Source organism: Macrobrachium nipponense, chromosome 48 (assembly GCF_015104395.2).
Source record: "Macrobrachium nipponense isolate FS-2020 chromosome 48, ASM1510439v2, whole genome shotgun sequence".
Taxonomy (NCBI): Eukaryota; Metazoa; Arthropoda; class Malacostraca; order Decapoda; family Palaemonidae; genus Macrobrachium; species Macrobrachium nipponense.
In genome coordinates, this window is record NC_087223.1 from 18,596,343 (window position 1) to 18,616,542 (window position 20,200).

The 20,200-nt window shown below is 40.3% G+C and overlaps 1 protein-coding gene across 1 annotated transcript in view; it reads left to right on the forward strand.

Annotated features, from left to right (window-relative positions):
- LOC135205153 (uncharacterized) overlaps positions 1 to 20,200 on the forward strand; it is a 91,798-nt gene that overhangs the window by 68,250 nt on the left and 3,348 nt on the right. The window contains exons 4-12 of the mRNA XM_064235518.1: positions 2,571 to 4,451; positions 5,455 to 5,569; positions 6,019 to 6,315; positions 6,645 to 7,230; positions 7,990 to 8,374; positions 16,145 to 16,273; positions 18,388 to 18,516; positions 19,403 to 19,530; positions 19,663 to 19,883. Coding sequence (XP_064091588.1) covers positions 2,571 to 4,451; positions 5,455 to 5,569; positions 6,019 to 6,315; positions 6,645 to 7,230; positions 7,990 to 8,374; positions 16,145 to 16,273; positions 18,388 to 18,516; positions 19,403 to 19,530; positions 19,663 to 19,883 — 3,871 coding nt within the window. The remainder of the gene's footprint in view (positions 1 to 2,570; positions 4,452 to 5,454; positions 5,570 to 6,018; positions 6,316 to 6,644; positions 7,231 to 7,989; positions 8,375 to 16,144; positions 16,274 to 18,387; positions 18,517 to 19,402; positions 19,531 to 19,662; positions 19,884 to 20,200) is intronic.

Here is a 20,200-nt window from a genome sequence, read left to right on the forward strand (position 1 = left end):
GAGAGAGAGAGTGAACTAAAAAAGCCAAGAAATAACAAAATAGGTAAAGAAACGAGAGAGAGAGAGAGGTAAAATATAAAGCCGCGAAATAATAAAATAGGCAAAGAAACGAGAGAGAGAAAGAGAGAGAGAGAGTTCCAAGACTAGCCCCAGTGTAGAACACGGCTGAATGCATACATATACATACACACAAACGCATACATACACATGTACTGTGTATGTATATCAAACATAAGCAGTTAATTAGAGACCCGATATATATATATATATATATATATATATATATATATATATATATATATATACATACACTTTAAAGCTGGACTTTAAAGCTTATTATTATTATTATTATTATTATTATTATTATTATTATTATTATTATTATTATTATTATTATTATCTGAAACAAGCTAAACGAATGACCTTACAAACAACAAACATAAAATATCCCACAAATTTTAATAAAGATATTTGTGAAAGTAGAAAGTAGCACGAGAATATAATACACAACAAAATATTTAGGTAAATAATAATATTTAAAGTTTTCGTTTTTATTCAGGACATTTTTTATTTAAGTTATATAAAGTTTGAGTAACTGGTATTTCTTGCTTGTTAGGAAGACATCGTTTGGCAAATTTTTATTATTTATTTTTTTTTTTACTTTTTGGTTAAATATTCTGTGTGCGAAACTGCTGCCTCAATATGCCATATGGCGTCTCTCTCTCTCTCTCTCTCTCTCTCTCTCTCTCTCTCTCTCTCTCGTCGTCTCATCTCTCTCTCTCTCTCTCTCTCTCCTGGTTTACCTGCCTTATGATCTCTCTCTCTCTCTCTCTCTCTCTCTCTCTCTCTCTCTCCTGTGTTTAACTGTCTTATGATCTATTGGCTCTCTCTCTCTCTCTCTCTCTCTGGTTTACCTGCCTTAAGATCTCTCTCTCTCTCTCTCTCTCTCTCTCTCTCTCTCTCTCTCTCTCTCTCTCTCTCTCGTTTAACCGGAATTCGTAACTTTCTCATTTAACCGGACGCTCCAACCCTCTCCTCTTTATCCGGACCTCCCAACTCTTTACCTCTTATCCGGACTGGCAACTCCTGCTTAACCGAAACTCCAAAGCCTTCTCCTTTATCCGGACTTGCAACTCTTTCTCGTTTAACCGGACTTGCAACCCTTCTTCAACCGGACTTCCCAAGTCTTTCTCACTTCACCGGACATTCCAAACCTCATCATCTATCCGGATTTAATCCGCACTTTGGTCACGGCAGTATCGTGATCTGAGAGAGAGAGAGAGAGAGAGAGAGAGAAAGAAAAACACTTAACACTTACACAGCATTTTGCGATGGACTTAAAAGTGGACTGACACTAATTCTTGGTACTTGTCTACTTAGCAGCAAGTGCTGTCGTGGCCACACTTGCCTGCAAGAATTCTAAAAAAATTAAATAAATATAAATATAAATAATTCTGTATATATCTTTGTAATATTCGCCTCATTGATTTATTTATTTTTGTGTGTCACGTGATGATATTTCGAAGTGAATAAATATCGAAACGCGAACTTTATATATATAATACATAATATATAATATAATATATATATATATATATATATATATATATATATATATATATATATTATATATATATATATATATGTATATATATATATATAATATATATCCTATATTATAATATATATATATATATATTATATATAATGATATATATATATATATATATACATACTTAATCACAAAAAATAAAACACTGAACAAAGGCAATACTACCGCCAGCAACCAATAGAATTAGGAAGAACTTTCCCACACCAAATTACAAATCATGTGAATGACTCCGATAAACTATGAATGGAACGAGTGACGTCATCATCGTGATAGTATAGTATTTAGCACGGCGACCTGCGTAACCGTGTCAGTAGTATATGGGACGTGGAGGAGGGAGGAGGTCGCGATTGGCGCTCCAGTAGGGCAAGGCCCAGGTGCTGTGGTAGGGTATGGTAGTTGTGATCTCTCTCTCTCTCCTCTCTCTCTCTCTCTCTTTCTCTCTCTCTCTCTCTCTCTCTCTCCTTCTTAATGTACTGTTAAAGCCTCCATTGGTGAAAGAGTCTGACCCCGGACTTGACGACGGCAAGCATGAAATTATTCTCATATATGGAGACACAAATAATAATAACATAATTGTGTCACTGGTTCAGGTCAACCTGATACCTTTTTCTAGCCCGGACCTGAAGGATATAACAAATGTGTAAGGGGAAGATACAGAGATGGGACTTGACCCCGAAGTAAGCACTTAAAATGTTCCAACTTTAATAGGATAAAATATTATTATGCAATGAAAACCAGAAGCAAAGCAAGAATTCCAAAGCTTGGTATATTAGGAAAGCATAAGTCAATGAATGTAATCGCTGAGATGTATCAATTTCTACGTTATTCAGAAAGCAGTGACAATCCTAACAGGAATAATATTTCAGTTAAAAACTAAACTTCACGTTTATCTATTACTTTTATCTTTTACTAATATCTTTTACTTGTCAAACTTCTATAATCATCTAATCCTTTGCAGGACTCCAGGAAGTGCAGACAACGACCAGGTACCCCCTCCACCAGCGCTCACCCTCCCCCTCCGCCATCCCACCCACCACCTCCCGTGCCATCCCATCCCCAGGGATTCCCACACCCGCCTCAGCAACCATTACCACCAGTCCCGGGACACCACGAGGACAACGCGTACCAACACGAACGTCTGCTGCAGGCCCCTGGGACGTGTACCCTCCCCAGGAGAGGTCTAGTGAGGGAGGACCCCAGCACGAGGTTCAGATCCCCCTCGAACCCTCCCCCGGCGTCTCGGCAGCCTCCCCCCTACTCGAGACACCAGCCTCCGGATCCTATACGGAGAGTCCGGGGTCCATACCAGCCTCCTCCGCCACCAAAGATTGACAATGGTGACTCCAGAGATCACGCCAGAGATCACTGGGACCCTAGAGGCTCCAGAGACCTCTGCAACCCCAGAGAACCTCGCGAGAGAGACTTCGGTAGGTTTCGCGAGCGACACGGAGGTGGAGGAGGGCATTCCGATTTCCCAAACCCCAGAGACAGAAATCTGCAAGAGAGCGACAAACGAGACAACTGGGACCGGAGAGATATGAGAGAGCCCTACGACGCGAGAGAACACCGAAAGTCGCGTAACTTCCAAGACATCTTAGACACCTGGGAGAAACGAGAGTCCAAGGTCCACCTGGACCATCACCACGAGGAGCAGCAACACAGAAGCTCATCCCTACCGAGAGGAAACTACGACAACTGGATTTCCAAGACGAACAGGTGGAGCTCTAGAGATCCTGACTCTGGTTTTGATTCCCTCAATAATCCGAGTATCGACGCAGGTCCGCATTCTCTGGATTCTGTGGGTGGTCTGCCTGGTCATCAGTCAAGATGTGCAATACCTATAAATCATGAAGACGTTCCTTATTCCCAATCTACTGAAGATTTGCTCAATGCTTCCCGTACATCACCGGATTCCATATCGTCTACCCCTGCATCGTCAGCATCGTCGTCGCCCATCCAGTACCCTACTATCAGACCCGCTAAACAGCCTTGCATTGGCAGTGCCTTACATCACTCTCCTAACCCTCTCGGTTCATCACATCCATCTCCACACTCTCCAAGTGCATCATCACCTCTTGCGTTGGGTTCACCTCATCATCATTCAACTCCAGTTGGCCCGCCGAGGCCTCCGTCTCCGGACAATGCTCTCCTGTCAGACAGTGTGTACCCTCAACACGATGGCCAGCCACGATATGCCGAAATCCCAGACGTTAAGGAACCCAGGGACAGAGAAGAGGAACCAAAGAATCAACGGGTATCAAGGGACTTGAGAGATGCGAGAGATGTGCTGGAAATGAGAGATGAGAGAGACGGCAAAGCAGCCAAAAACCAAAGAGACGTGCGAAACAATGGCGATGTGAGAAACAATCATGATCCGAGAGCTCCCACAAGGGTTTTCAGAGACACTAGCTTACCAAGAGACCTGAGAGACTACAGAGATTCGAGGAACGTCCTCGAAGTGAGGGAGGACAGACTGAGTCACGACAGAGACCCGAGGGGATTCAGGGAACTCTCCGTCGACGGGGACGACCACGATCCACTGGACAACCGGTGCGATGTCAGCAGAGGTCGTAGGGACTCCCGTCAGTATTCGGCCGAGAGAACAGAACTGCCAAAGGAAGTAAGGTTTAGTAAGGATCCCAGCGAAGGACTCAGAGTGCGAGATGCTCCTTCCTATGAACGCAGAGACAGGGATGCTGACGGTGCTGATGACCTTCAAGTCACAGAACAGAGGCGGGGTTCCATTTCGCACTCTAAAGAAAGACAGATTGATTCTAGGAAAGGGGATGGCGCAACAGCCTCCTCAGTTTCGTGGATGGAATGGACTCAACAATTGCAGGTGAGACCTTAATTACCTAAGACTATTTAGCTTCTTAAAATGAAGAAATTCTGATGTCAGATAAGCTTACCTTTAACTTGAGCTTCCAACACTTTTTTAATTAGTATAGGACCTATAGCAGCTGCTTTTCAATTACAAATCATTATTGTAGAAATGGAAGTAATGGTAGCTGATGTTGCAGCTTAGAAGTAGTTAACAATATATAATTCATGATAAAGGAACCTAAAATTATCTATTTAATTTACATTCCTTCAGAAAATGGGACTTAAATCTTAAGTGAAACCAGGACACTCTGTAGTGACCAGTAAATTGATTTCTACTTTAACATCAAGCAAAAAAATGATTTTTTCTGATTTTGTATATGTAGCCAATGCTACTGAATTTTTTAATAAGTTGAACACAGATACTGAAGTTGATTTTTATGCCTTGGTAAATTAAAAAAAAAAAAATTGGGTGGAACCTCAATGGATCTAAGTCTAAACAGACTTATACATAGTCCATGAGAGGCAATTAGATTTGACTTCTCTTGCAGAAGTGCTTAGTAATAATAATATAATAATAATAAAAGGAGAAGGAAACTGATTTGTGTATCTATCTTCCGCTTTTTACATAGATATCTTTACAGATGAAACTATTCGCAAAGCAGCACTCGTAGATTCTAACACCTCCTACTTTCATCTTCAGGGGACCCTTGTGATATGATTCTCAGACTGATAACCATAATTATTGCAAGCATCTGATCAAGATGTTAGCAGGAGTGACATCGTAATCTAAGAGAACTTGTTTGTCGACAGGTTCATCCGTAAAATGCACAGATAGCAAGAGTTAGATACAGAGATACACATACACACACTTAACTTGATGGGCCTCTCTCTCTTATTATTTAGCAGTCAAGTCAAAAACAATATACTTTTTAATCAATAGCAATAATAATAAAACTAATTACCACAGCTAAACCACCTTTAATATTAACCTCAACCTTTCTTCTGAATTATTTTCAAAGGCCTACGTCGCCTGGGTCAACTCTCAGCTCAGAAAAAGAGGCCGACCCTTGATCACGGACCTGAGGAGGGACCTGCAGAGTGGCGAAGTCTTCGCTGATCTCATCGAAATCATCTGTGAGTTTCGGTTCTCATTTAGAGATATCTAGAAGTTTTCTCATTTATGAGACCCAATAAAGTATGTATAACTATATAAAACCTAGTCTTCATTGGTGAAAGTGAAGAGGCACTGCCGTAAATGATGGTAAAGGTTGAAATAGTTTGTAGGTGGTGAAACTTGAAGGTGAATCTGAGTAAAAGTAAAGTTATGAAGTCATTGGAAGCCTGGAAGATGGAGTAATGAATGGTAAGGTGAATAGCTGAAGAATGTTAAGCACTGCCCACAAAGAAGTTTTAGCTGGTCTTTGATAGCAACTTTCAATGCATCTTGAAGCTGCTATTCCCAGTTTTTTTCATTCCAGCAAAGTCACTGTCTTCAGCATATTACATAAAATTACCAGAAGACTGGAGTATTTCGTATCGCCAGAGCATCCACGATCTAAAACAGCACTTAACTTTCTTTCCAGCTGGCGAAAGGGTCGCCGGAATCAGCCGTGATGGAAACACAGTCCAGACCATGAGAGAGAATCTCGAGAGAATCCTGCAGTTCATGGCTGCCAAACGGATCCGCATGACCCACATCACCAGTAAGGAAGTCGTGGAAGGGAACCTGAAAAGCATTATGAGAATCATCCTTGCTTTAGCTGCTCATTACAAGCCCCAGAGCGTGAAGTCCTCAGCATCCTCAAACGTCCACAGTCAGCAGCAACAGGACACAGCCAGCGCTTCGTCCAGACAGTCTCACCCAATGCCTGCAACCCATGGTTTGTGATGGCAGAAGTTTTAGTTCTTTCATCTCTTCTGACACTGAGTCGTTCATTAGGTAGTCTGCTGTATGGATGTAAAACTGTCTGTAGATACTGTAGTCTTCTACACAAGTTTTAAACTCATTTAAACTCATAATCCACATTCGTGTTTAATTCGTGATTTTGTAAATGTTTAGCATCCTTCTCAATACAAGGTTTTCACTGTGAAACAAAGCAAATTCAATTAGATATGCTTATTTCAATAGAGAATTTACCCCATCCCTGGCCTTTTCTGTATCAGTTCATTTATGAACTTTGTAACTATTTCATTTTACTCCTCTCCTCAGACATTGGTGTTGGTCCAGACGCGCCAGTCACTTCTGTAGAAAAGACACCAAACTTGAGTGCCAACCGCCGAGCTATCATGACTGGGTGTGCCAACGATGACTCCGGGGGAGGCATTGTAGGACTCAGACGACATCCAAGCATGAACGCAGCACAGGGACCAGTGAGAGACTCCTCTCCTGTGTACGAAAACCTCCCGAGGAGAACTGCACAAAACCGGTGGGCCTACGATTCCCTGAGACCATCCCACAAATTCCAGTGGACTGCATCGCAAGCGCACCAGAGGAACGGTCCTCCGGCCATCCCTCCTAAATCCAACTTGGACGAATCGTCTGATGACCCCCTCAACTCGTCCTTCAACGCCTCTTTAACAAACTCTCTCAATACCTCGCTGAACACTTCCCTTGATGGAGACGTAGAGGTCTCCTCGCCAAGGCACGATTCAGGAGGAAGAGGCCCCATTCGTCCAGGAGGAGCGGGCTTCTGGCAAGACATCTCTGCAAGGAGAGATTCCAACACAGCATCGCCTGACCAACAGAGCAGCTCTCAAAATCAGAATTCTGCTGACGATCCCGATAATCCATTCAGGTACGTCTAGAATTCCTTATGTACATAGAGCCAGAATTCTATGCAAATGTAAGTTATGTCCATGGCGATTTAAAGTCCCAACAAGATATCTTTATCTTTGGAAAACCAGACAATACAATGCTTTCTCTACATTGAGTTACAATGTACTGAATACACTAGTAACTTTTATCAGTCAGCCTCTACGGAGAAATTTAATATCTCCCAAACTGATACATTTCAACAGCTCCTAACAGGAATGTAATGGGCAAATCTCATCTTTAGAGCAACTTCTGCAGTAACGAGCTCTGTCTCTCTTGCCATACTAAATATCTGCCATCTATTTTATTAAACCGGACATATAAACTTCAAAATTAATTTAAAACACTTTAAGGGAAATATTACTGTAATGGCACCCTTTTCACATGATGTTCTCTGCAGTAGACATGTACTGAGTACACTTGGCTAAGTTTGCTCATAAGTGAGGTTCTAATGAACTATTTATTTGACAAATTTACTTAAAAGAAAATCACCATTCACTGTCACAAAAGAGTTGTCAGAGGACTGCATCACTGCAAGAGTGACACACAGGAAATGTTGCATTAAGATAGAACTACTTAATTAACTGTGCCTTACATGACAAAGTCTTATCTAGCTGGGGCTTTGCCATTGACCCTCATTAGATGCAACCACTAGAAATGAATTTAATCCTCAACATGTCTCTAATTAAAGACTAGTGTCATATGACAGCAGTAACAACTTGGTCTTCTTTAAATTTTTCAGGTACCACACGATCCACCGCATGAGCGGACGCCGAAAGCTCCCGCAGATTCCCGGGGCAGCGTCTTGTCCTTCCGGCAGCAGGACATCCGGTCGGGAGGAGTCCGAGGGTTCTCGAGGAGCCCTAGGAGACTCTCCCGCAGATCGCAGCGGCGACGACAGGTCTACCAGCAGCGGAGGCGGCGCAAATGACGAAGGATCTAGAGAACCTGAAGGTCGAAGTCAAAATTCTTCCCCAGCCACGAGCCTCATCCGGGGTCCTACCCTGGATCAGTGGCCGAGAGAGAAGAAGAACCCGCTCGACCCCTGGGAACAGGAGTCGGATTTGAAAGGAGTCCTTCGGGATTTGAACAGCACGAGAGATCAGCTGCTGGCCCTCCAGCACTTGGTGAGTAGGAAGGAATGTAAACAATGCATGGAGACTATTGGGTGAAGCATTAACCTAGAAATAAGAGTATGAACAAAGTCCTTCCAGAAGATAACAGCTGCTGGCTTGTGCGCTGTAGGGAAGTGATGAAATTCAAGAGTTAGTGAGTATCAGTTTTGGATACTCATTGCATGAAGACTTTGGGTGAAGCATTTTAACCTGGATTTAACTGAATAACTAGTCTTTTCAGGAGACTGCAGCTTGAAAGATAGTTTTAGTTCTTGGGAGGTATTGAGATCAACATGGAAGATGCTGTTTTTTTAAATGTTTGTAAATATTTTCTTATGCCTATGAGGCAATAACCGAGAAAATTCTGTCAGTTTCCTTCTCTGCATCCATTAGTTTTAAGAGACTGTTTCTTGTACAGTTTTGGAAGGATACAAGACGTTTCCTGGGATAAGAGAAACTTGAGGCACTGTCCTGGGCATGACTCCTTGTGCCTTGAAGCATCTTCATGCCAAGCTCTGCATCAAGAACCCATTACTTACTGGTGGCAAAGTTGGAGACCCTAATGTTCATCAAATCACTAGCAGGACTTCCATTCTGCCACCAGCATTGCCTTCTTGGTGCAAAGCTTACAAGCAAGATGCTACAAATTGCCAGAATATGTGCTCAGTTACAAATGGCCAGACAATGGTCTCAAGTGACTACCTCAAGCAAAGCATGAGTTGGAACTTGGGTCATTCTTCCAGACAACCCAAAATGACTGACCTACTCCGTTTTCCCTGAATGGATGCATGATGACCTCCGACCTGAGAATTTGACTTGAATATATAATTGCTATTACCGGGAATACAAAATCTGGAATGGTTCAATTGTCCAATTCCAGTTTCCGTAACTTGGAGTGCAACTTTCGTTCATAGTTTTTGTAGTCTTGATAAATAAACAGATTAATTATGAGGGCAGCAAATGGAATAAATAGAAAATTAATTCATCTTAACCAATGAGCAGGGGAATATTATAAATGCTTAAACAAATATTTGTAGAGGTCAGCAGAACTTTTAAGCTGTTGCAGAGAATAGAAGATTTATACAACAAATCAACCATTAATTTTAACAAATAAACAGGGGGAATGTATACAAGCATAAATAAGCATTAGCAGGAATCTGGAGATCTTGGACAACAGTCCACGGAGTACTGACACGGCATTTAAAACTATCTCGTTCAACTTCCTGTAGTCGATTAGGGTCCCTGGTGACCACAGTATCGTTTCCAGTACTTTTCCCACGGAAGCCGGCTCCCATTAAGTATATACAAACGTCTTCTTGTTCAATGATGTCTCCCACACACACGGTATAATTTTCGTCTCTTTCTCTCCCGTTACTTCTTAGTCTTTGGACTGATTTTGATGTTTGTATAAGTAGATGATTTATCAGTTGTTGTGGTTTCATTTATTGGACAATTGTGTTTTGTTCTGTGTTTTTTATCTTTAATTAAATCAATGGTATATTATTCTGTGTAATCAGATAGTGGTCTCTGGATTTTTCATATATGATAATAATAATAATAATAATATAATAATAATAATAATAATAATAATAATAATAATATAATAAAGTAGGTAGTCTATTAGTCGCTTTCGTATAATAATAAATAATAATAATAATAATAATAATAATAATAATAATAATAATAATAATAATAATAATAAATACACTGAGTAAGACAAACCTTGAATCAATTTTCGATGCATATTACCAAGTTACTAAAATTGATAAAATAATTGCCATTATTCATGTATAACAACTGATCACGAACAGAATATATTTTAAGAAATGACGAGCCTTATTAACATAGACAATTTATTTCGGACAAAATATATTTTAACAAATGAACCTACTCAATATTGACGGACTGAATTTATTTTAACAAACACGAACGCCGAAATTTAAAAAAAATAAATTTAAATACAGCAGCAATTTAAAAACCGGAATTACACCATCCGAGAACTACTGGTAATTACGAATGCGTGGACGCTTAATCATATCATTCGTAATGACGCACCTTGGCGTCATGTGGTTATGACGGGGTGCGTTTACGCTCTGAGAGAGAGAGAGAGAGAGGGTAATGTCCCTTACTAGCCCAGGCATGAAGGTGATACGAGAGAGAGAGAGATTCAGGAAAGTGAAAGGAAAAATATTGGTATACTCACATACCGTCGACCACATGGTGCTGGTTAGATTGCCCATAACGACTTTCAATACCCCAATACCCTAGTACCCAGTGGGTAACCCCTCCCGTCTCCCCCATCTCTGGGCATCCCTACCCCATCCCGTCTACCCTGGGGTGGTCATAACTGCTCTAGAATACCAAAGAAAAGCGTTCATATCGCCCCCAGATTCTGACAGGTCAGGATATGACTTTGACTTTTAAGAACCTTTTGCGAATTTATTATTGTTTAACCATATAACCTTCACAGAGGTTAAGACAGTCTTTATAAACACAACTTCTCTATTTAACCTCTCAAAGGTCAATATAGGCTCAAAATTCGTCGAAAGATTACGAAAAGTCCGACAATATCCGAACCTCACGAACGATAATTTTCAAGACTCGGCTGAGAGATGAAGTCGAACGCGTTCGATCGCTCGCCGTTGGTGCTGGCTTCGTCCACAACTTTGCTCCCGTTAACACGAACTTCTGTGCCCTTTACGGGGTAAATGACTCGCATGTACTTAAGTCATTTGTTTCGGATATTTGCGTATCCGTGAAGTTCGTTGTGCCTTCAATCAATTACGGCTTCTTCGGTTAGGCGGCTGTCGGCTAGAATCGTATTCGGACTTGAGGAATCTTTCGGTAGCGGCTGAGTTGCCGGTTTGGTAATATTTACCCGTCGAGTTTCCATTTGCAATTTATCTTATTTTCTCAACATTCTTGTCCAGTTTACCTATTTAACCTTTCACTTATTAAATCATTAACATGCTATCATATAAATAAAACGCCATCTTACTAATATACAGTAAAAAAATCATTAATATTCACAAAAATATACAGAGAAACTATCCGCTAACCGGCACATATCGTCACCTGGAAACTAAGTTGTGGTACTAAGATCCACAGGTACTCTCCTCTCTCTCTCTCTCTCTCTCTCCCACTCTCTCTCTCCCCTCGCCAAAGCCGTCGGTACCTTCACACAGGTTGCACGGTGTACCTGCGAGCCAGGGTACATAGATGGTACCACGGGGTACCGTTTTAAGAGGGAATACGATAGAGTGAACGGCGTGAAATAAGTGATAGATTAATTCGAAAATAAAATTCCGTTAGTTTCAAGTGATTGGCTAATAACTGCCTGTGTTATCAACGTGATTATCGACGTTATTCCTCGTCGTTAATAACAGTCATTTCATGACGGTGATAACAAAATGAGACGCAAGAGAGGTTGGGTTATTGATACGGTGATGACTGAGAAAAGACATAGATAGATTGTGTTGTAATAAGGTGATATCAAAAGAAAAAAAGTCACGGAAGTGTTATTAATTACAAGAGCGATAAGAAAAGGTTAAAGACGTGTCAATAACTAGGTGATAACAAGAATAGGGCACAAGATAGTGCTGTCAATAACAAGAAAAGGGCACAAAGTAGTTTTGATAAAAAAAAAAAGGCCCACAGTGTTAAAAAAAAAGGCCAACAAACTGTGTTATCAACAAAAAAAAGGCCAACAAACTGTGTTATCAATAACAAAAAGCGCCAACAAACTGTTATCAACAAAAAAGGTGAACAGTGTGTTATCAACAAAAAAGGGACCACAAACTAAGTTATCAACAACTAAAAAGGCCCACAAACTAAGTTATCAACAACAAAAAAAGGCCCACAAACTGTGTTATCAACAACAAAAAAGGTCCACAAATTGTATGTTAACAATAAAAAAGGCCCACAAACTAAGTTATCAACAACAAAAAAAGGCCCACAAAGTGTGTTATCTACAACAAAAAAAGGGACCAGAAACTGTGTTATCAACAACATAACATTACAGTGACCTCAATTAACTAAGTTAATAACACGTCGACTACAGAAAATGATATAAACAGATAGTGTTGATAAAAGAGACTTATGTTAATTGTGAAATGTACAGAGACAGAATCCTGAGTGACTCTGACCGAGAAAAGAACAGGATGATTGCCAATTCTGTTGTGATGAGGAGGAACAGGAAAGGAAAGGTTAATAAATGAGTAAATAAAGAAATAAATAAATAAATATATATATTACATGTATATTTATTTATTTACTTATTCACGATAATTTTATTAAAAAATGTTACGAGGTTTCAAGGGCCGTTCTGTCCCCATCTTCTGGTAGCTAATATATAATGCACGGAAATAAATAAATAAAACAAATATATAATTATATATATTTATTTACTTATCTATGAGGATTTTATTCAAAAATGTTATGAGCTTTTGAAGGCTATATATTATATATAGTATATATATATATATATTATATATATATATATATATATATATATATATATATATAAGGTCACGTTATTTATTATATTATTGCTCAGAAAAGTTATGCCAGTGATCAAATTTTATGTATATAATATATTGAACTTGCAAAATAATATTATTTTAGTAATTACTGTCAAAGTAATTCATTATAAATTACACATTCATATATAGAACTGGACTTCATTATCATATAATTTCGTCATAGAGTGACCTGGGACCAAGTATTTTATTTTAGGCCATATAAATATCAGCACTTGAGTTATATATTCTGAAATATTATTCAGAATTTAATCACAGTTTAGATATTTTTATTCAATTGCTGTTGAACAAAATTAAAATTACTTTGCACAGAAATCATGTATACGTTGTACGAGTGTATGTTTGTTTGATGTGTATGTATATGAAAATGTGTGTGCCTTGAATTAATATCTATCAATATTCATTACATATGTACCTGGAGGTCAGTCGCCTGCCGTGGGCTTCATCCAGGGTTTTGAAGGGTGTAGGGCTAGCAACCTCATCCCACGAAAAATTTCTATAAACTCTATAAAATGCCACTCTCCAAGGGGAAAGAGTATAGATGATCATATAGAAGGCTTTAATGGCTTGGAAGAGACCATATGGTAATTGGTCTAACGTTTTCTGAAGGCGAACTTCAGTTCAGTGAACTGCAATGTCTTCTGTCTCTCTCTCTCTCTCTCTCTCTCTCTTTATGTCTTTCATATTGTGTGGTTTATTTTCTCTTTCACTCTCTCCCTCTCTCTCCACTTTTTGTAAAAACCTAATGTAGTTTAGCCACTCTTTTTCTCTCAGTAGAACCTCAATATGAATAAACTCTCTCTCTCTCTCTCTCTCTCTCTCTCTCTCTCTCTTCTCTCTCTCTCTCCGGTGACTTGCAGGCCTCAATAGAACCCATTGCCCAATGCCGTCAGTCTGCTAAGGATTTCCTGCAAATAATAATAATAATAACAATAATGTCATTAACTGGTCGCTAAATGACCCGGATTTAGCGACCACTCGGCGACCTGCTCTGACCTAAGCGACCCACTTTCACTTTGATTGTTCTTGCAATCACTCCCGGTCGTAAAGAACAAATGAATGTGTTAATAGAGTCTTTTATTGGATGCTTAATTTGTGGTTATCTCTCTCTCTCTCTCTCTCTCTCTCTCTCTCTCTCTGTGTGTGTGTGTGTGTGTGTACAGTGTAGGTGTGTGGCTTTGTGTATAAGGACTCTGCATATCAATTAAATTCATATTTTAGATAGAGATATAAAATTTCATAAAACCCAGAAATAAACAAAGGCATTGAACCAAATGAAACTGCTTGAGTACAAGTTAGGACACCTACTACCCCTCTACACCCCCCAATCCCCACCCCTCCACCACAATCACAACGAACCCCCCCCCCCGCCCCTCCAACTCCTGAACTCAACCAATCAATCCACTGTTGGTTGACAAAGATCTCGCCGGTGTTTCCAGCTCCTGGCGACGGCTACCGAGGTGGAGAGCAGAGGCGTCTGTACGACCAGGGAGCAACTGAGCATCCTGGCTTCCTCCCGCCCTCGCGAGAAGTCCTCAAGGGACTCCTCCCAGAAGGGCCAGCTCAACAAAGAGAATCCTGCGAAGGGGAGGACGATGCTGTCCTGCGAAGAAACCCAGGCGGCCTCTCCGTTGCGGGCCGCTGGGAACAACGCGGAGGGTCAGAGTACAAACCCCGCGGGACATCGCAGCAGACAGTCTCGTCAGGTAGCTTGGCCTATGTCCTGCTCTGCTGGGTGGCTCTTGCAGTAGTGTATGATGCTGGGTGGCCCCTGCAGTAGTGTACAATGCTGGGTGGCCCCTGCAGTAGTGTACGATGCTGGGTTCTGTCTGAGGGACACTAGACGTTGTTTTCCGGAGGAAAGTAGCACTTGGGCTTTCGCAAACTGGGTAGCGTTAATGCCACAGCGTACCAAAGTTGGCAATGCTTCTTCTTCTTCTCCTTGTCTTTGCATAAAATCTGAGAACCTGTCGGACTGGTGCAGCTCAAGTAATAATACTCTGTAGGTATTGGTGAACCACTTGTTGATAATACTATGTATGAAAGCTGGTATTACTTCTTTACTCTGTGCAAAATCTCAGTACCAGTAGGCACTGTTGAAACTGGAGCACTGTGAACCTCTAGGTATTGGTTCAACTCAGGTACTCAGAGCTTCTAGGCATTGGTGGTAATCAAGTATACATTATAGTGCGCCAACATTGGCACTGAATCTTCTTTAACCTGTGGAAACTGTTATCTTGTAAGTAGTGATGAAAAACAAGTAATACAACCTGTCGCATTGGTTAAACTCATGTGACATCACAGCATACCAACTCCAACAATGCTGCTTCTTTACTCTGTAAACTCTGGTAACCTGTAGGAACTGGTGAAACTCAAGTAGAAGAACTTATTATTGTGCCTTCTGGTATTGTAGAAAACACTGTTGTTCAGTAGAAGACATTGGGCGGAATCTCATGGTATACACTTTAGGGTACCCAGGCCAACTGTAGGGTCATTAATAACACGTAATTTTGTTTCTCTGTGAAAGCTTGGGGAGTCAGTAGCCTTTGTGACTTGTCGTCCTTTAAGCTTATGCGGACTCTGAAGTCACGAAGATTAAGAAATCACATCACAGGACTCAACATTTGCTTTTTTGCCAAGGAGAACACATGACTGACATGCTAACTGGACTTGGAAACTCATTGCATGTGCTTGCTGGTCAGTAACCATTCCCTGCATGGGGTTTAAGAGCATGGTATTTATACGAACTAACACTTAAAATTGTGCATGCTAGAAGTGTTCCAGTTCAAGAAGAGCATGTTATTTGTAAGGCGACATTGGGGAGTAATAAGTTTCATTAGATTACGGTGGTCTTATTGCTTAATGAGTCTTTCTGAATAAGTTTAGTGCCCTTTCGGGCATCTTGCCACCACACTGTCCATCAAGGAAGCCAATATATGTGATAAAACTGAAGTTGCACATGATCAAGCTTGTATGATTTCAATTTGACACCAATTTGGAAAACCTGCTGGCTACCTGATGCAAAGTTTGGCAACAAGGTGCTAAAAGAAGACCAAAAAAAAAAAATATTCTTGCCTGACAAACAGGCTTCAAATAACAGGCCATGTAATACTTTGGTCAATACATAATGGAATTCCACCCTTTCAAAAAAAAAAAAGGCCAAGTATTAATTTCTGTATATCTTATGACTCACTCTCTGGACATTTTAATGTTATTATTAATATTCTAGCCTTATTCATTCCAGGAGCTGGACCCAGCCTTAAGAATAAACATTCCAGGCAGGACGCAAGATCTGGCCTCAGAATCCACAGCCTCTGCCAAGCAAGAGATCATCCACTTATCTATCGCCCGCCAGGCTCTGGAGGCTGAGAAGGTAACCAAGAGGGCATTGCCCAATTTGTTTGTTTGTTTTTTATTTTTTTTGCAAGATTACTCGAAAACTTACATGTGGATTTTGACCAAATTTTGCACAAAGGTGAGCCTCAAGACTGTTAACATGAGATTGGATTTTGGGAGCGATAGGAATGGACTATTTAAGGTGTAAGATTGAAAGTTTTAGGGAAACTTACACTTAAAAACGTCGGGAATTTGATGAAGTTCATCGTAACTCTATCAATACGAGAACATCTCATGTGTCGACATTTTAGGTGTGTTTTTACCCTTAATAATAATAATAATAATAATAATAATAATAATAATAATAATAATAATAATAATAATAATAATAATAACATTTTCAAAGGTAACGAACTCAGGACTAAAGTCCATTATTAGTGCAATGTTTCCACAAAACTACATAAACATTACAGTCATTTGCTACGAGATATGTACTACACCAATGACAGTAACATCAGAAACGTGTGCCCTTTGACAAATGACAGTAACAACATCAGAAACGTGTGCCCTTTGACAAATCACAACAGATTACAATAAAAATGACAGAATATATACAATTACCATTTTATACTTTATATAATTTCACTCTTTTGATGTCGAGCCAATTTCACATAAATCACCATTTTTTTAAATCATTTGCCGGTTAATAATTCGACTGGCTTGACAAGCACAAAGCCAGTCTATGCTTCAAAGGTAACAGGAACTATTCTTGCTTGGCTAAATTGAATTTATAGCCATTCTTGATTGGCTAAATAGAATTGTAATATTATATTCAATCTTGATTGGATAAACTGAATTAGAATATCATATCCATTCTTGATCGGCTAAACTGAATTAGAATATTATGTCCATTTTCGATTGGATAAATGGACTTAGAATATCACATCCATTCTTAATTGGATAAATTATACTAGAAAATTCATAGCCATTCTTGATCGGCTAAACTAGATTCAATATCACTTGTAGCCATTCTTGATTGGCTATATTGAATTAGAACTTTATACATCCATTCCTGATCGGCTAAACTGAATTAGAATGTTATGTATAGCCAATCTTGATTGGCTAAAATGAATTTTGATCATTTTATGCGCGTGAATTGTAATTTGAGACCCTCTAAGCCACAGAACTGAGAAGAGATGAAACCCTTGAAATACTGAAGAGATGTTAAGACAGAAAGTATGATAACGATGATGATGAGAAGAGAGACAGAGACAGAGAGGAAGTAAATATTTTTTAGTACAAGAGCACGCAACGGTCGATAATTACGGTCCTGGTGGCAGGGCCATATGGCCAGGTGATGTCTGGGGCTTATACACTCACAATTACTAACTTCTTGTCTTAAATAATTTATCTTGATTAATAATAATAATAATGTCTATAGACGTTAACAATAGAAGGAGCTTAATATTATACGAGATTCAGTTACCTGTCCAAGAGAGAAGCCTTCATGAACGGACCAGACGGTGTTAGACCGTTTGTAGCCCAACCTTCTTAACCGCATTCATTATACCTTCTCTCGTGGAGTGCAACCCTTTTTTTTGGTGGGGAGGGGGGGGCGGGGGGAGGAGAGGGGTGTCTGGAATATGCAACCCTTCGTCATGCTGACATACAACACGATTTGTTACAAATTTTCTTGATGAAGCTCCTGGTTTAAGTGCTACGGTATTTCTTCTCTGCGTGCAACCCTTCATCTTTATTTGCAACCCTCTTTCATGGTTACTTGCAACACTTTTTGTGTCTTCGCACGCAACCCTAATTCAGGTTAATATGCAGCCCCGTATTTTAACATTCAATATCATGTTTTATGTTCACCAACCGTTCTATTTGTTAATATGCAACCCCGTATTTTAACATTCAATATCATGTTTTATGTTCACCAACCCTTCTATTTGTATAATGCAACCCTTCTCCATGTTGTTATGCAACCTCATACTTTAAAATTCAGTATCATTTGCATCCCATCATGTTTATGTGCAACGCTTTTATTTGTAATATGCAACCCTTTTTGTTTATTCATATGCAACCCTTCTCCATGTTTACCTACAACCTTCCTCCCCACTAAATCTCCTGTAATGTGGCATCCTCCCGTAGGCGGAGCTCAAGAGGCTCCTGGACCAGCGGGAGAACATCATCACGGAGCTGAGGAAGCAGATGCACCACAGGGACAAGACCATCCAAGTCCAGAGGGCACAGTTCGAAGACGCCATCCGGAATCTCCAGGTACAGGTCTTCGGCTCTTGTCTAGTTTACTGTCCTTGGAATTCGTTCCAAGTGTACGCGGGGCTAGAATCGGTTTCTATACTTCAAAATGAACCAAAGACATTGCTTCTGGAACTAGGAAGTGTAATGTTAGGCTAGAATTCATTGCTATACTTCAAAATGAACCAAAGACATTGCTTGTACATTGCTTCTGGAACTAGGAAGTGTAACGTTAGGTTAGAGTTGATTGCTATACTTCAAAATGAACTAAAGACATTGCTTTTGCAACTAGGAAGTGTAATGTTAGGCTAGAATTGATTGCTATACTTCAAAATTAACCAAAGACACTGCTTCCACATTGCTTCTGGAACTAGGAAGTGTTACGTTAGTCTAGAGTTGGTCTCTATACTTAAAAATGAACCAGAGACATTGCTTGTACATTGCTTCTGGAACTAGGGAGTGTTACGTTAGGCTAGAGTTGGTCTCTATACTTCAAAATGAACCAGAGACATTCCTTGTACATTGCTTCTGGAACTAGGAAGTGTTACGATAGGCTAGAGTTGGCCCGCTCTATACTTCAAAATGCCCACCAGAGACATGCTTGGTACATTGCTTCTGGAAACTAGGAAGTGCTTACGTTAGGCTAGCGAGTTGGTCTACTATACTTCAAAATGGACCAGAGACATTGCTTGTACATTGCCTTCTGGAACTAGGAAGTGTTACGTTAGGCTAGAGTTGGTCTCTATACTTCAAAATGAACCAGATTGCTTGTACATTGCTTCTGGAACTAGGAAGTGTAACGTGAGGCTAGAGTTGCTTTCTGACATAATATCCCTTTGCTTCTCCTAGTGTAACGTGAGGCAAGAGTTGCTTTCTGACATAGTATCCCTTTTCTTCATCACCACAGAACGGCAAGAGAACTGTCAGCATGGGAGACACCGCCCTTACACGCGGCAACACTGGAATGGGAGGAGGGACCAGAGAGGAACTCCAGCTGGTCAGAGACGCCATCATCTCCCTGAGGAGTAACTTCAGGTAACGCGAAAGCTTTTTAAGGTTTTCTACAGTAGAACATTTCTGTACATCACAACTCAAAAACCAGAAGCGCCATATTGAAAGACCCAGGTAGCCTTGCCCCCTTACTGAGAGCCTTGTTCTCCTCAACAGAGGAACCGACCCCAACCAGCACACACTAGACACTCTGGAGCAGGCAATAGCTGTTCTCATAGAGAGGTGCGGAGGGCTGACCAGCGTAGGAGGGACTGGAGGAGTTGGAGCGGGGAATGGAGCAAATGGGAGCCCAGGATCTGGAGGACTGGCCAATGGAGTGATTAGCACGAGCGCAGATAAATCGTCCAGGCCTGGCGATAAGCGTTTACAGGTCAATGGTGAGTTATGTATTGGTTAAATGTTCTTGGTTCTTTGTCAGCAAGTTCTTTTACAGTTCAAGTTTAACGTTTTCTATCCTGTTGGATATACAATTTGCTCTTTGTCAATAAGTTCCTCAAAGTCTTCTAAAAGTCCATTCTTTCCTGTTTTCTGTCCTGGTGGATCTACAATTTGCTTTCTTTGTCCATAGAGTATTTAATAGTTTCTCAAAGCCCAGCCTTTATGCAAGTGAATCTACCTATACTTCCCTTTCTGACTAATTTTTCAAAGGAGAGCTACTCCACTCTATGGCAGGTCCTTGAGTGAGGTGTTTTTG